At 42.5% G+C, this 18,081-nt stretch overlaps 1 protein-coding gene across 2 annotated transcripts in view; it reads right to left on the bottom strand.

Moving 5' to 3' along the window:
• Positions 1-18,081, bottom strand: part of GRHL2 (grainyhead like transcription factor 2) — a 172,886-nt gene that overhangs the window by 107,185 nt on the left and 47,620 nt on the right. For both annotated transcript variants that reach the window (XM_043601492.1, XM_043601493.1), the window contains exons 2-4: positions 13,445-13,640; positions 6,911-6,978; positions 1,600-1,993 (exon numbers count right to left, since the gene is read on the bottom strand). In XM_043601492.1, the coding sequence (XP_043457427.1) occupies positions 1,600-1,993; positions 6,911-6,978; positions 13,445-13,640 (658 nt within the window). The remainder of the gene's footprint in view (positions 1-1,599; positions 1,994-6,910; positions 6,979-13,444; positions 13,641-18,081) is intronic.

Below are 18,081 nucleotides of genomic sequence, written 5' to 3'. Positions count from 1 at the left end.
ATGATCTCACAGTCTGTGAGTTCGAGCCCTGCGTCAGGCTCTGTGCTGACAGCTCAGAGCCTGGAGCCTGCTTCGGATTCTGTGTCTCCCTCTCTCTCTGCCCCTCCCCTGCTCATGCTCTGTCTCTCTCTGTCTCAAAAATAAATAAACATTAAAAAAAAAAAAAGCATACATGTGAATGTTCACACCAGCATTACTTACTCATAATAGCCAAAACCAGAAGCAACAAAATATGTCCATTAACTGGTGAACAGATATATCACAAATTGTGATAATATGCTTACCATGGAATACTATTTAGCAAGTAAATAAACGATTAACAAAAGCAACAAAACAGAAGAATCTCAAGTGAAAGAAAAATTGAAACCATAGTGACAGAACGCAGGTTAGTGCTTGCCCAGAGCAAGAGAGAAGAGAAGGTTTCAAATACAGAGGCTCAAGAAAACTTTAAGGGTGAGGGAACTTTCTATGGATTCTGATGTTGATTCTGATACAACTACCACAATTTTCAAGCTGGTGAATTTAATAATTTTTTTTTTACATTTATTCATTTTTGAGAGACAAAGAGAGACAGAGCACAAGCAGGGGAGGGGCAGAGAGAGAGGAAGACACATAATCTGAAGCAGGCTCCAGGCTCCAAGCTCAGCACAGAGCCCGACGTGGGGCTTGAACTCACAAACCGCGAGATCGTGATCTGAGATGAAGTTGGACGCTTAACCGACTGAGCCACCCAGGCACCCCTCAAGCTGGTGAATTTAAAACAAACGAGCAAAGAACCTTGTTTCTGTAAGTTCTACAGGCACATGAAAAGAATATGTGGTCTCTACTTGTAAAGTATAAAATGTACACACATATACACACTTGATTGCTGATAATACAAATTCTTTCTTGAGTATTCAATCATACTAGGTCTTAAAGAGTCACACTGTTTCAAAAAATGCACAGGCAACATCTTTAGCTACCTTTTGGAAGGTTACAAACTAGATGAGGTCTAGAAAATTATTAAAATACATGTGTCTGGGTGGCTTAGTAGGTTAAACATCTGACTATGGCTCAGTTTGTGATCTCAAAGTTCGGGAGTTCAAGTCCCATGCAAAGCTCTGCTTTGATGGTGCAGAACCTGCTTAGGATTCTCTCTGCTCCCCTCTCCCACTTATTCTCTCTCTCTCTCTCTACCTCTCTCTGTCTTTCAAAATGAAAAATCAAATGAAAACTTTAAGAAAAAACTTTTTTGAGAGGAAGAGAGAGCGCACGAGCAGGGGAGGGGCAGAGAGAGGGAGGGAGGAAGGGGGAGAGAGAAAGAGAGAGAGAGAGAGAGAGAGAGAGAGAGAGAGAGAGAGAGAATCTTAAGCAGAGCCTGTCTCAGGGCATGATCTCACCATGACATCGTGACCTGAACGGAAATCAAGTCAGAGGCTTAACTGATGAAGCCACCCAGGCGCCCCTAAAACCTTGTTATACAGATACAAACACATGTTTTGAAAACTCTGAACTCACAGTTTTAATTACTTGATCCCACTCCAAAAGCAAACAGAAACAAAACTAGCTGGCGGTTCTGGGTTGAGGTTCTGGCTGCTGCGGACACAGCCAGGGACTCACCTCTGCGGTTCCGTCCTTGAAGCTCTCGCTATAAGTGCTGTCGGGGGTGCTGCGCTGGTCTTCCTTGAGGTAGGTGCTATGGCTGGCCATGGAGGGCACACCATACTGGGTCTGTTCAAAGATAAGCACACGTTGCTCCTCGCCATCTCCCCGGGGACAGTGCACGGGCGGGGCCATGAACACGGGTGTGAAATCTTCAGCTTTCACCACCGTGATTCCAGACACCGGGATGATGGCCGGGCTCTCGGAGATGTTTGTGCTGTACTGTTCCCGTTTCGAATTCTCCAGGTGGTCTTGATTTAGGGAAAGGTTCACTGGAACAGTCTTTAGGACCTGCACTCGGTTTTCTCCTCCAGTCAGATTACTCTGGGCTTCACTGGTGCCAAGGCAGTTTCTGCATGTTTAAACCCCCCCACCCCCCCCAACATAACAGAATTAGAACGATCACCACTTTGCGACTCCTAATAAAATAACGGGGGCCAGCAACAACCAGTGGATGTTAATGCCATTAGGGAAAAAGCTGATGGTGAACTTTACAAGGGAATGCAGTGGATCTTCGCATGACTAGAGGTAGGACAGTTGTTCCCGGAACCATGCAAATTACCCCGCCTATAAAGTGCAGTTGGGAAAAGGGGAAGGAAAAAAAAAAAAAGTTGACCCTGAATTTTGGCAAGCCTTAGATCTAACTCTGTATTTCTCTCAGGAAATACAGAAGGATGGAAGAATAACTTAAACAAAATCAAAAGGAAACAATCATACAAACAGAATGTAACACATCTTACTGACCTGGTTTCTTCAATAAGTTAGAGGCATGAAAAAAAGAAAGGAGGGTGGGAAGCTTGTTCTAGAGTAAGAGATTTGAAAGACATAACAATCAAACAGGATGATTAGATCTTGTTTGGATCCTGATTTGAAAAGCCAAAGAGGCGTTTTGAGACAATGGGATCTTTGAGGCAATTGACTATGGACCTCAAGTGAGGTGATTATTAAGGAAGCATTGTTCATTTAGTTACAATAATGATTTTGAGATTATGTAATAAAACGTCCTTTTTATTTAGAGATATAAATGAGAAGTAGCTAGAGATGAAATGACATGATGTCAGGAACTTATTTCAAAGACTACTGCAATAAAAAAAGAGAGAGAGAGAAAGAGAAAAGGTAGACATGAAGCAGGTGTAACCAAAAACTACCACTGCTGAACCTGGAGAATGGGGTGGGTATTTGGGGGTTCATTATACTGTCCTCTTTACTCCTGGATATGTTTGAAAACTTTCAAAAGAAAAAGTTATAAAATAGTTTTTTTTAGGGGCACCTGGGTGGCTCAGTCAGTTGAGCGTCCGTCTGGCTTCAGCTCAGGTCATGATCTCACGGTTTTTGAGTTCAAGCCCCATGTTGGGCTCCGTGCTGACATCTTGGAGCCCGGAGCCTGTTTCGGATTCTGTGTCTCCCTCTCTCTGTGCTCCTCCCCTGCTCATGCTCTGTCTCTCTCTCTCTCTCTCTCTCTCTCTCTCAAAACTAAATAAACATTAAAAAAAAATTTTTTTAAGGCGGGGGCGGGACAATAACTTGAAGGGGGGCAGTGGGAAGAATATATTTCACTGTTCTGTGGGCTAACCTCCTTGCAGGAAAGACAAAAGGCAATGAGAATTTATCATTAAAATATTTTCACTAAATGGAGAGACAACACGAGCTCACTGATACCCTTAGCACTGAATTACTTTTGGAGCTTCAGAGAGTGGCGTCACTGGGCTTATGTAAAACAAGCTCTCTCAGATCTCAGACCTCCTGACTGGTACAAAGAGAAAGGAAAGGATTTGGAAAATTCGTTCTCACCAGGCTAGGATAAAATACTTTCCACTTCTACTACAGAATTCCGGGAGAGAGCAGAAGCAAAGAGAAATTCGTCAATGGAAGAGTATTGTGGACAGCACAGTGATTTTACTAGCAAAGTCCCTGTGGTCAGTAAAATTTGGGGCACCTCTCATTTATAGATTATTCTGAATGATATGGAGGATAAAAAAATACATATTTTGTATGAAGCCCTATCTCCAATGTCTGTGTTTTGTTTTGTTTTGTTTTTAACTAGCGTGTGTGTGTGTGTATGTGTGTGTGTGTGTGTGTGTGTGTGTGTGTGCTTTAAATTAGTTAGCCCACTAGTGTGGGCTAACTGGCATCTCTCATAGAGAGAAAACTATTTGAATAAAATTGCTTCTTCCCAGAATTGACCTCTCCTGGCCCCTCTGAGCTTGCCTAGCTCTCCAGCAGGACTGTGCATTTTTGGCTTTGATTTCTCAGACAAAACCTCAAAATGAATGAAGCTTGAGGAAAGAATGGCTCTGACATGAATAAAGACACCAGAAAAATACCTAAACTTTTCTGAGTCTGTCACAAATCTGTAGAAATCATTCCAGAAAGTAATTCTTTAAAGAATAAAATTGCAAGGCTACATTCTGGCTTTGACCTGCTTTCATGGTCAGAGCAATACAGTGAATCTGCATATAAGACATGGTGAAATTTACAAATTACGTTTAATCTGAGTCCAGTTAGCTAGATGATGCCAAACCCAGACCAGCCATTTATGTCAGCATTTCCTAAAACTCCATTGTTTAGAATATTGCATGGAATGTTAACAGATGGTCCTCAAAGACAGGAGTCTGTGATAAAATCAGTATTCAAAAAAACAAAAAACAAAAACAAAAACTGCCATAACAAACCCAGCCTGGGTGGGTCACAAACATCATGAACACAGAAAAGGCTCCCAGGCATTCCTTTGCCTGTTTCATTATAACCCGGAATTTCCCAAACTAATTTTACCCCAGACTCTTTTGTGGAGGATTAAGTAGTAATACATGTGGATAACGTCCTGTGAGTTGGATGTACAAGGGCTGGTTGGTCTACACTGATTAGCTACCAAAGCAAGTGTCCAGTTTCTACTCTTCTGGACTTTTATAAGCACACACCTACTGCCTTCGCCAACAGATTCAAAGCTAACCAACTCCTCTGCGCTTAGAGTCCATTTCAAGCTAAATTTGTTAATTCTCTAATCCACGCAAGACACACCAATCCCAAACAAGAGACACGAGTCAAAATATTTGGGGCGTTCTTATAAGCCAACACAAGCGAACTATAGAGTCGTATAAACCTATATTGTAAATAAATATAAATAAACCTATATTATAAACTATAAATCTAGCTGAACCATCGATATTACCACACGATGAGGAAATAATAGACACAGCATCGTCCTAGAATGTATAACTGCCTCTGCAGAACAGCGGTAGTTTTAGAAGCTAGAGAACTTCAGAAAGACATCCAAAATATGGCTGATTATAGCAAAGTAAGAATTATCGTGAGCTACTGGCTCGCCCGCAATAGAATTTAAAGTTGAACCAAATATTGCAATAGGAGGAAAACAACGCAAGGCTACGAACGGTACATTAAATATGCTTTTTAAAAAATCTGGGTCATGCCAGACTTTCAGTTATTTTTCCAAGTACCAACTTCTATATACAGACAGTTCTAATGACACCATGCAAGCACCTGGCACCTTAATTCCTGAATATGCTGCAGATCAAATGATATCCTTCCAAATTACATTCGACCTGAAGTCTACGAGGTCATAATTAGTCTACACAAGGTAGTTTTGTCTGTACCCCACTGCCAGTTTTTTTGAAGCTGCTCCACCGAAATCACAAAATAACCATGAAAATACGATGTCGTTCTAAAAGATGCTGTAACGACAAATGGTCTCTTCTGTCTATTATGACGCAGACGGAGCACATATTTTAGACATGTTTTTCCCTGACCCTTCTATGAATACTGGTATACGATTTAGCAGACTGCACCTGCTTGGCTTAATAAATACCGGCTAACGGGAGGAAAAGTCACAAGATCTGAAAAGTATCAGGTTCCTTCTCCCTGTCATCACTGCTACCAACTAGGGTCCTAAGACAGCATCAGAAGATTCCTTTAAAACCGCACATCAGATGCAGACAGCCTTAACCTTTGCTAAGGGTGTACTTTGGAGGTGATACACAGCCCAGGGCTGCTGGCTGGTGGGGTGGTTCCTGCTGCCGCTCGTGTCATAAGCAGGTCCCATCAAGGCCCAGTAAGATCTGAATATATGAGCTAGCAGGGGATTTCATTTCTCCTGACTTCATATTTCCATATGAAAGAATCACCAGGAGCGCCTGGGTGGCTCAGTTGGTCGGGCAGTTGACTTTGGCTCAGGTCATGATCTGACTGTTCTTGAGTTTGAGCCCTGCATCAGGCTCTGTGCTGACAGCTCAGAGCCTGGAGCCTGCTTTGGATTCTGTGTGTGTGTGTGTGCGTGCGCGCGCACCCCTCCCCCACTCACTCTCTGTCTCCCAAAAAGATAAATAAATGTTAAAAAAAATTTTTTTTTTTAGGAAGAAACACCAAAGGAAAAGCACTGTGGTTTCTCCCCTATTCCTCTGCAGGAAAGGGTTATATCTGATTAATGAGTTTGGGAGAAGTAGCTGAGTAAGGTGGTTCAGTCCCTTCTGGTTCCCTCTTTATGTCTGGCTCATCCCGGCCATACAGAGAGGACTCCAGTCACCCCTGCCATACCACAGTGGCCTGTCCCGTCAGGGAGGCTTACAGTCCTGCCTGAGACTAGGTGAGTAGACATACCTAAGTCAGGATTGACATGTTACAAGCCGCAGATTCAAAAATGGCATTCTCTGTTGGCTTAATCAGAAAGAAAACTGATTTTTTTTTTTCTTTTCAATTTCAATCTGTCTGTGTCTTGTGTTTCAATCGGTTCTTAATTCAGGATCGCAGGAAAAGGGGTGTCATATAATGATCTCCTAACATCTGTCTTGCCCCTGCCCCCTCACAGTATGTGCTGCCATGCCTGGTTCTCTGCCAACCGCCTCCTGGAGTGAGAAACAGCCCAGTCTCCTTCCTCTCCCCCTCATCAAAAGCAATCTCCACGGGGCTCACTCCCTCAAGGGCTTGATTGTAATTACCCAGCCATGGGATCGATCACAAGAGCTGACCCCGGCAGCACGATATCTTGCCAGCATTTCACCTCTAACTCGGGATATCCAGGCTTCCAGGAAGGGGGTACATCAAGAGCCTGCTGATGACCCTTTGGATGCAATTTGTGGTCCCTACTGAGAGATCCCCAGTTTTGGTCAAGACTCTTCAAAGACAGAGAGAAGAGGCTAAACTTTCTGGTCCCATCTTCCCTTAAGAACAAAAATTATAGCTGAATACTATGGTTTTCAAAAACACCGAAAAAGAGTTATTTGGGGAGCCAGGCATATCCCTTTACATAATACCATACCTTTTATCCGGCTCTTCCTGGCTGTCACTTGCTTTGCTCACAGATAGCAGCCTCTTGTCTCGAGGAACCTAGAAATATCACCAACCATCAGTGAGATTCACGTAGATGCAATTGTGACCTATGTGCAGAGCTAGAGACCAGCAGAAGCAAAGAAATGAGGTGGAATGTTCTCCAGGAAGAGGTGGCAAATTTGCTACAGGCAGGTGATGGTTAAAGGCGAGTAGCCCGAGTGGCAATGACAACGCATCAGACACACAGGGGTGATGATAAACAGAAGGCCATTATGATCATGATTCTGCTACACACTGCTGACAGGGGCAATTCTGCCTGGACCCGACCACCCACCGCCCAAGCCCGCCCCACCTTGGAAGTGAATGAGGGGAAAGGAACACCATGTGTGGATGGGGAATCTGGACGCTGAAGCAGACAGAAATCATCATGCATTAACAAGTATCCTGTTGAACAACAGGGGCTGACCCGCCACTCTGATGAGGGACTTTGGGTGCTGACACGGAGGACAGCAAACCAGACGTGGGGCTACACTATCTAGTGGGAGAGCAGCATCTAATATACCTGGGCCAGCCTTTAACCACCATCCCCATAGAGTTTGTAGCTTTGCTTCCAAATTCTTCTTCTAATGCACTTTTAGTGTTGTCTTTGCAACTACAATGCCAGCACATTACCTGAAAGGTTATTGAAAAGTACTACTAGAGAAAAGAAACTCCTGCCGGCTGCATTTCTGACCACCATCCAATCACCCTACTGCAGCACGGGTCATTCACATATCTCTGCCATAGTTTCCAAACATATGAATAGTGGGTTTAGATTTGGTGGGTTGGTTGGATGAATGTTTTGTTTGTTTACAAATTTTGTTTTGTTTTGTTTTGCTACATCTCCACATCTTCGTGCTAGCCAAACACCTTTGCACTCAAATGCAGCCCTCACTATTTTGACATAAAAGAGCTTTTATGAGAAGCATCCCTCTTCTGGATTCTTCTAGAAATTCTTACAGTTTCCACTCACCTGGATACGTACGCAAGCCAGTCAGATGGATGAAGGAGACAGCATAGCAAGGTGGCTACCAGTCAAGACACAGACCTGTCTGGGTTTGAATCTCAGCTCTATCAGTAACTAAGCTCTGCCTCACTTTCCCCATCGGTAAACCACGCTCAATGGCAGTACTATAACTCAGAGCGTTTTTCAGGAAAATTACATGAGTTAATTTTTTTCAAAGTACTTGGAGTATCTAATATTTTATAATATTTGTTAAATAAAAATAAGCCAATTTTAAGTCTTCTGTTCATGTGCCAGTGTCGAGGGTCTACAGTATACATTGTAGATAGAAATGAGGTGAATGAGGGGCAACTGGGTGGCTCAGCTGGTCAACCGTCCAACTTCGACTTAGGTCATGATCTCGTGGTTGGTGAGTTTGAGCCCTGCATAGGGCTGTCTGCTATCAGCACAGAGCTTGCTTCCAATCCTCTGTCCCCTTCTTTTTCTGCCCTCCCCCTGTTCGTTCACACTCTTTCAAAAATAAATAAATATTTTAAAAAAAAAGAAGGAATGAGGTGAATGAAACATAGCTCCTATTATCAACTGAGGATGACAGATAACAAAAACATAAACGTTCAAGCAACATTATTCACAATAGCCAAAAGCTAGAAACAACCCAAATGTCCATCTACAGATGAATGAATAAACAAAATGTGGTATATACATAAAACGGAATATTATTCAGCCTTAAAAAGAAAGCAAATTCTGAGACATGCTCTAATATGAGTCTTGAAGACATTTATGCTAAATCCCATGTGACTCAAATCCACCCACTTTCCTCTGGACGCTTGCCTCCTGGTTCAGCCTCCAACATCTCTTCCCTAGGCTGCTGCATCAGCCTGCCAAATGGTCTCTCTTCTCCGTCACTCAGTCCCAGCAAATCCATTCTGGATCCATTAAGAAGATCCAGACTGGCCTTTAAAATGCAAGTCTAGGGGCGCCTGGGTGGCTCAGTCGGTTGAGTGTCTGGCTCTTGATTTCGGCTCAGGTCATGATCTCATGGGTTCATGAGTCTGAGCCCCGCATCAGGTTCTGTGCTGAGGGTGTGGAGCCGGCTTGGGATTCTCTCTCTCCCTCTCTCTCTCTCTCAAAATGAATAAATAAACGTAAAAAAAAAATGCAAGTCTAATCCCACTATGTTCTTACTTAAAATTCTCCAATGCTTCCAATTACTCTTGAGAACATGGCTGCAAAAACCATTCCACCTCAGTTTTGGGTGGCCCCATCACTGCCATGTATATAGTCACACTGTATCTCAAACATGCAATGCTCCTTCTTTCGGCAGAGCCATCAAAGTCCTCTCTGCCTTTGGATACCCATTCTACCTCCATATTTATTATCATTGTTGGATGGTCACAGCTAGTGAAAATTTGTTGGATGGATGGATGGAAGGATGGATGGATGGACGGATGGACAGATGGATATGCAGATGGACGGATGGATAAATAGATGGCTATATAAATGGACAAACAAGCCAGTCAACAGACTGGTTTCCAGCATTCTACAGTCAACAGAACATTTAGGAACCAGTAGCCAAAGAAGCTATTTTCATAGAGCTGGAATCAGATAAATATGAACCACCAGCTCCTTCAGGGGAGAATGAAGATAAAGTGAGTCAAACCACTTTTAAAATTAACTAACTAATGGAATCTGTTATGTTTTTCTGTCATGCCTGAAATTCATCAAAAGTTCACACTTGACTTTGGAGCTGCTATTGATAAGTAGCTTGAACTGGATATAAAACTAGGCTAATATTTGAGCCCCTAAATTTTGAGAATTCTAGCAATTTGGTTATTTTTTTATTTTTTTAATGCTTATTTATTTTTGAGAGAGAGAGAGTGTGTGTGAGCAGGGGAGGGGCAGAGAGAGGGAGACAGAATCTGAAACAGACTCCAGGCTCTGAGCTGTCAGCACAGAGCCCAATGTGGGGCTTGAACCCACAAACCGTGAGATCATGACCTGAGCTGAATCCAGATGCTTAACCGACTGAGCCATTCAGGTGCCCTGCAATTTGGTTATTTTTAATAAATCCCATCTAATAAGCTTTGAATGGATTTTTAAAAATTTGAACCCATGTTTAAATGGGGTTCAAAAAAAGGCAATTTCTGGGGCACCTAGTTGGCTCAGTCAGTTACACATCTGACTTCTGCTCAGGTCATTATCTTATGGTTCATGAGTTCAAGCCCCACAGCAGGCTCTGCACTGACAGCTCAGAGCCTGAAGCCTGCTTTGGATCAGTGTCTCCCTCTCTCTCTGCCTCTCCCCTGCTTGCACTCTGTCTCTCTCTCTCTCTCTCTCAAAAATAAAATTAACATTTAAAAAAAAAAGGCAATTTCTAGTGGTGGACAGTGTTATGAACTGAATGAATGGTTTCCCCTCAAAGTTTATGTGTTGAAGCCCTAACTCTCAACGTGACTGTATTTGGAGACAGGCTTTGCAGGAGGTAATTAAGGTTAAATGAAGCCATAACAGCGGGGCCCTAGACCAATAAGACTGATGTCCTTATAAGAAAAAGAAGAGACCACAAAGAAATACACACACACAGAGAAAAGGCCATATGAGGACACAGCCAGAAGGCAGCCATCTGCAAGTCAGGAAGGAAGAGAGGCCTCACCGGAAATCAAGCCTGCCAGCCCCTTGATCTTGGACTTCCAGTCCCCGGAACTGAGAAAATAAGTTTCTGCTGTTTAAGCTACACAGTCTGTGGAATTCTGTTATGGCAGCCCCTCAGACTAACACAGACAGTGTAACAGAATGGATATTAGGAAATTTACAGGATTGTCTTTTGACCTTGAATAAATCCCACTTAGTTGCTTGAAGTACAAAATATAAAACCTGATGGGCTTCACTGCAGTGATCCTATGGTGACAGTTTAAAGATGTACAGGAAAAGACTTTGAAATGTGTGAACTATTATACCAAGATATGCCTTTGCAGTTTCCAAGGACAGGAATCACCATTTCTTGAGTGCCTGCTGGGTATCACACACTCCTCTCTGTGACAAAGCCCACTACCGTCCCCTGAGGGGTGATGCGGTCCAACCTTAGCAATGAGGAAAAATGGCGTATTTTACAAAAAGAATCTATTAGCACTTCCAAAGCAGTATAAAAAAAATCTATCAAATTTAAGTGATAAAACGGCAGCAGTTGTTACAATAATTTAACTTCCCACAGCTTACAACTCAAAAAATAGAATCTCTTTTTTTTCATTAATATTTTACTTTATACAGAAAGAAGGTGTATCCTCAAAGTAGATTTAACTCTGTTGTAACTTTAATACCAACATATATAAGTTGTGAATGTCAGAGATCTCAGGCCTGAAAATGACCACTTGGGCACAGTTTTGGGAAACAAGACTAATTCTTCAACGTTTAAAATGTTTCAAGCAAAAACATAATCAAGCTTGTGTGACATAAAGGGAGCCATGTAACTCTACTTGTCCACACAGTCTCAGAAACCATTTTATTTCAAAGTTTTATATCTTAGGGGCGCCTGGGTCGCTGAGTCGGTTGAGCGTCCGTGATCTCGTGGTTCGTGAGTTCGAGCCCTGCGCCAGGCTCTGTGCTGACAGCTCAGAGTCTGGAATCTGCTTTGGATTCTGTGTCTCCTTCTCTCTCTCTACCCCTCCCCCGCTTGCACATGCACTCTCTCTCTCTCAAAAATAAATAAAAACATTTAAAAAATGTTTATATCCTAAATTAATAAATTAATCAGGAAAAATGTTAATTCAGTAGTTATAGACTTGACAACAAATTGAGTTTTATGTATACTCCTTACTCTGCATCTCAACATATTTACAGACAGCAATGTTTCAACTTTCCTTTAAATATTAAGAATATGCAAGAGGAGAGGTAACTAGGTACCACATTTACTAATAATTATCCTCTGAGCCTATGCGAAATAAAATACATTGCTTTTATAAATTACTAATTATTGGGTTTTGAGGTATATTTCTCTTTTAATTAATACAAAGGAATTGCCATCTAATACAGCTATCTGAAATGACGTCCACCACAAAGGGATGGGATAAAATCTATTTGTAAAAAATTAGAACAATATATTAATTCAAGACATTTCTTAAAATAGTTCTTCAATGTCTTACCAAACTATCAACATATTAACTTAATATAGTTATAAAAGGAAGCTGTAATGACCCAAGTGATTACGTCACGGTCACTCTTCATGGTGGGAGATCTTTGGAGAGTGTGAGAACTCTGGTTTAGGACAGAGAAAGGAAACAACACAATGTGCAAAAGTGGAGAGCTGGAAGGCCACAGAGAGCAAGAAACAGGGAGGAAAAGATTAAAGCTAACCAAAAGGAAAATTGTTCCTCTTGGGTGATCTCATGATGGGAGGGGGCAGGGGCGGGGATTCAGTTCTTGTTCAAAAATAAAGCGTTCACTGTGCCCGACTAGCAACATAAACACAGCCATTGTTACCTTTGTGCCAATTCCCAGCCTAAACAAGACCGGTGTTTACAATCAAAGCTGGCAGTAAATCTTCTCATTCAGTAAATACTTGTTGATTTTTTACACTTCACCAGCGCTAAGGGAACTGGTCATCCCCTTCGTAAGAAACAGACCACTGTTTCCTGTTTGGTTTCCTGAAATAGTCCTATTTTGAAGGTATTGCACGGCAGGTATTTTTGTAAGGTAAGTGAATTACATTCATTTTGTTTCAAGGATTTTTCTAAATGAGTATTTAGTGCCCATCAAAACACATGGAAACAAGGGTTATAACAAAAGTGGGTTTTGGAATTGCTGCTAAAGCACTCATTGGAATATTCCTTTCATAAAACTAAAATTAGCAACAAATCTAGAAACTCCAAATGGGCATTAAGGAGGGCACTTTCTGGGATGAGCACTGGGTGTCATATGTAAGAGATGAATCACTGAAGCAAAGACCACGCTGTATGTTAACTAACTTGAACTTAAATTAAAAAGAAAATGTTTCTATTATGTTTAAAAAATGAGAAATCTAAAAGCAACCTAAAGGCCCAAAAACTGAGTGATGACTAAATTACAGTATAGCACTCAATGCAATTTTTTTTTAAGTAATCTCTATGCCCAGCATGGGGCTTGAACTAACAACCCTGAGATCGAGTCACTTGCTCTACAGACTGAGCCAGCCAGGCGCCCCTGTCATCTTTTTATTGACCAAAAATCACAAAGTGAAAATTGCAGCAAGGAAGTATTTGCAATATGGTATGAAGTAGGAGTTATATGCAGATAATATGCATGCATGTGAACAGAGGACACAGAAGTAATTATCCCCAACTGAAAACTTCCTGTGGGTGGGTGGTGAAGTTCTGCTCCAGCGATGGGAAAGGAGGGACGCAAGGAGAACAGAACAGGCTGAGTTCCAATGAACTAGTAAGTTCTCTCCACTCCTCCCACCAACCAGGGCGGGGGGAGGGGCGGTGGGGAAGGGGTGGGCGGTTCTCTGGGGACCTGAAGAGGAGCAGGCGGGGCTGCGGGGTCTACCTTGTAGTAGTCGTAGAGCAGACCCAGGGCAGCAGCACTGTCCTCGTCACCATTAATGCTCATCATCGCCTTGGTGGCTGCCGTCAGGGGATTCTCCAAATACGACTTCCAGGCTTCATCTTCACTGGTGTAGGCTCTTCGGGTATTGAACGGAGGGTCGCTGGGCATGGGCACTAAGGCCACCAGTCGTTTTGTACTTGAAAGCAAGAGAAATGTGAGGTTCATTATCAAGAAATGATCCCTTTTCCACCAAATTTACATACATTACATGGTTCATTTGCACTCCCCCAGAGTGGAGAAGGGCAGGTTAACACTAAAGCGGCTGCCACATTGCATTTATAAAGCCCCTAGGCCCCTGAGAAGTAATAATGGTCTTTACAAGGTTGTATGAGGATTGTTAAGTTGAGCCTCTTCGCACTTGGGCTTTTCATCTTCTGGCATTCTAGGAGCCAAATCATTTTTATTTGATTGCTCTTTATTAAGGAATATTAGAATGCATGTGACTCTGAGAGGAAGCAGGTTTCATTTAAATCTCTGAGTTCTAATTATAAATAGATATGTGCAATGCATTAAATGGAATCAATACATTAACGATTACTAAAAACGTTTATCTAGTTGAATCTACGTTTGAAATGGTTTGCACCAATTTGACAATAAATTTCATATTAAAAAAAGTTTTTTTTAAACATTAAAAAAAATGAAATGGTTTGCAAATTATACACCAGTCCACATCTCTTCATTGAAATGGCAGAATAAGCTACTTTGTAAATAAGACATACTGTAGACATGCTGCGTAATAACCATACCAAGCAACAGTAATGACACAGATTCTATGTGAACCCTGGGTGGCCACAGGATCCTACTATATTTCAATGACATAGAAGTTCCAGGTTATAAAATCCTCATAGAAAGTGAATAGAGTATATGGAGAATTTAAAAAAAAATTTGTTTTACGTTTATTTTTGAGAGCGAGAGAGACAGAGTGCAAGTGAGGTAGGGGCAAAGACAGAGGGCGACACAGAAGTCAAAGCAGGCTCCAGGCTCTAAGCTGTCCACACAGAGCGTGATGTGGGGCTCAAATCCACGAACCGTGAGATCATGACCTGAGCCGAAATCGGACACTTAACCGACTGAGCCACCTTGGTGCCCCTGGAGAATTTTCAACAGAGACAGAAAGGGATTGGAGTCATTTATCAACCCTAACCAAGCCAAACTTGGTAATTGACAAGGTAATTTCTTACAGAGGATGTGACAGTGACTCAAACACCCAAATACCATGACAGTCCTCCGCAGCTCCCTGGGCCAGGACCCCAGTTGTCAAGCTACAGGAGCCCAGAAAGGCTTTGGCACTTGTCTTCTGGCCCTCTGTCGTTTGCTCATTGAAACAGAACCAAAATGTAAGGATGACCTATTGTATTTCAATAACAGCTGTAGCACATAATAACATAACATGGACAAGCAACAAGACTGGTGAGGGCAACACCTGGATTAATAGATGGAAATTTAGCCACCGTGGGTCCTCTATGGTCGCTCAATTCGAAAAGAGGGTGTACCTTTTGGCTGACACTCCTACAGGACCTTCCAATGGTAGATGGCCTTTCAGCTCACTTTGTGAGAGAGAAACGTTGCCCACTCTCGACAAAGACTGTGCTGAGGGCCCTTTCTGTGTTGACGTGGTGCCCCGCACTGGTGTAAGATCAGAAAATGACACTGCCATTGGTAAGATCTATCAGGGAGTAAGGGTGAGAAATCCACATTTAGCAGAATGGAATTCTAGGCTAGATAGTCTCCAGGCCCCTGATTTCAACTCTACGTCGGTGGTTTGGCAAAACAACTGGTTGGGAAGAAAGAAGGGGTACTGACCCAACTGCAAATGAAGTGGATTAAAATGGTAAAATGATGTATCTGGAAGTAAAGGAGAAAAACCCCGGTGGAAGGGTTTACTAACCGTTAGGCAGTGTGGTGGCGTGGACTGGCATGGGTGCTGGAAGGGAGTCCTTGCCCACCATTTACAGAGGTAGAAAACTGTCTGGAGTTTCAGCTTTCCGTGCCTTAAATAAAGACAGCAATGCCTACCCTACTTACCGCACAATGTGACTGTGAGAAGCAGATACAAAATGGATAAAATAGAGCTTTGTAAACAGCACACTGCTATACAAATAACAGGTACTACAATCAGTGCACCGTTCATTGTTCCTGTAAAGTTTCTAGGTGCACCAATTTTTGGTAAAGTCAATCATAATTTAAAAGTGTTAAAGATAGGGGCACCTGGGATGCTTGGTCTGTTAAGCGTCTGACTCTTGATTTTGGCTCACGTCATGATCTCAGGGTCGTGGGATCGAGCTGCGCTGTCAGAGGGATTCTCTCTCTCCCTCTCCCTCCCTCTCTGTCCTTCACCCACTCGCACGCTCTTTCTCTGGCAAAATAAATAAATGAACTTTTTTTTTAAAAAGTGTTAAAGATAATCATTAATTAGAGGGAAGTGTTTATTGAGAACTTAGTGGATGCCAGGCCTTACGCCAGTCGTTGAGGATGCAGTGACAAACAAAACAGACCCCGTCCTGTTGCCCACCCAGCTTGCAGTCCAGTGGAGGAGAGAAAGTAACCAGCATTAAAAGAGCGATGAGCCTGAGAAAGGGTGCATGACAGAGGAGACCAACCTATTCGGAGGATCAAGGAGGAACTAAAGTGTCTACAAAGACCTGAAGGGAGGGAATGTGTTGGTCAATGCTGAAATGGGCAGATATGGGAAATTTTTTTTTTTAATTTTTTTTTTAAACGTTTATTTATTTTTGGACAGAGAGAGACAGAGCATGAATGGGGGAGGGGCAGAGAGAGAGAGAGGGAGACACAGAATCGGAAACAGGCTCTAGGCTCTGAGCCATCAGCCCAGAGCCTGACGCAGGGCTCGAACTCACAGACCGCGAGATCGTGACCTGAGCTGAAGTCGGCGGCTTAACTGACTGCGCCACCCAGGCGCCCCGGGAAATATTTTTTAAAGTGAAGAATATTTTGGTAATTCAGAATAATGGAATTTTCTGACAAAAGGAGCTCACTTGTATTCATTTTGGAGTCTGCTAGAAAAATTTATACTTTCAAATCTAATACTAAAATAGCATTTTCATGTTGCAAAAATTACTAACTTACATAAGATATGGTTGGATTTGGGGACAGAAATGTTGGTGACGACTTAAGGGTCTGTCACTACAGGAAATGAGGTCTCTGGGGAGAATCAAGAGCGCGGAGGTGATGAGCCCAGGTGTGGCAATGCCACCATCACCTCTTCCACGGTTGTTCAGCTGGGGCCACCCTGGCTGATTCCACTACTTAGAGGACGAAGCAGCAAATTCTGAAAACTAATCTGTGTCCAGCAGGGTCCAGCCATCACACTCACTTAAATGCTTAAACACCTAAAATGCTCAGTCCTACAGGAATGAATGAAGAGCTTCATGTTATTTGCAGTGACCTCATCGTTGAAAAAGATTTGGATCTTATTCTCTTTGACGACTGAGAGAAGCATACATTGCTGGGAGGAGAAACGTGTTAATTACAACACTGGCTAATTTCCAAAACTTTAACAGGAAGTGCCAGGCTGAAGGGTAAGAGCCAACTCTTAGTTTACACTAAGTGGTGTCCTGATTCACTGGAGAGATTTTTCTTCCAGTCTTCCTTCTTAATGTCCCTCCTTCCTCCTCCCTCCTCCCGGGTCTTCTGGATTGCCGATTTCATTGGTTCCTAGCACAAATTTTCACTCATAAATTTAGACTCATCAGCCTTTCCCCTATGATGAAACGGTTGATGAATCCTTACATGATTCTTGGAAAGAAATATCCTGGGAAAGCACTTTACTAGCTGGCTCTTTTCACATTTTGATGGCCAAAGGAGGCTTTTTATGTTCTTTCCTATAACTGAGGAATGACTTTGTTTTTTGGCTTCATAGATTATAATCTCTCTGGTACAGAACATTGTTGAATAAAGCCTGGTTTAATAAAAACAGCATACTCACTGGTACACTGAGCAAAGATGCAGACTTGTAAAGAAAGGAAAAGTTTCACAGAGCAGATTTTACCAAAGTTTGGTAACTCTGAAGCTGACTTTCCTCATTGTTCTTTTGGAAGGGCAGTTCTCCTGCAGCTCTGGTCAACTTTTTTAAATAGTCTCTTTGTAGCTGTTGGTATGGCATGTTCTGGGTAGCCTCAAACACAGAACTGTAAACAGCAACTATAAACTTGATCCCTGGGCCTTCTTTGGAGAAAAGTTGAGTTTAATACCTGACAGCATTCACAGCCAGGCTAAAGGCAGTGTTAGATCGTACATATATCTGTTCTCATTTTTTTTCTTCAACCCACTACTTTACTTTGTGGATGTTGGGAGAACAGTTAAAGTGAGTCATCAGCGGAAGCAGGGAAAGAGGTGGGGCAGTCATGCGACGGAGACTGAGATCACAAGGAGGAGTCGGGAAAAGCTCCAGATCACATTCTGCCAGAGGCAATCTACCAACCCCCACAAACATTACCCAGAGTCTAATGCAGGAATGCTGTGCTAGGGAGAAGCACACGGAACAGCGAATATCTTTACCTTCTAAAAATATGTGTAGTGATGGCCAATAAATCCAGACACAAACCCATGTCACTTCA

Source organism: Prionailurus bengalensis, chromosome F2 (assembly GCF_016509475.1).
Source record: "Prionailurus bengalensis isolate Pbe53 chromosome F2, Fcat_Pben_1.1_paternal_pri, whole genome shotgun sequence".
Taxonomy (NCBI): domain Eukaryota; kingdom Metazoa; phylum Chordata; class Mammalia; order Carnivora; family Felidae; genus Prionailurus; species Prionailurus bengalensis.
The sequence above is the reverse complement of the archived record's forward strand: the minus strand, read 5'-3'. Positions and strand labels throughout refer to the sequence as shown.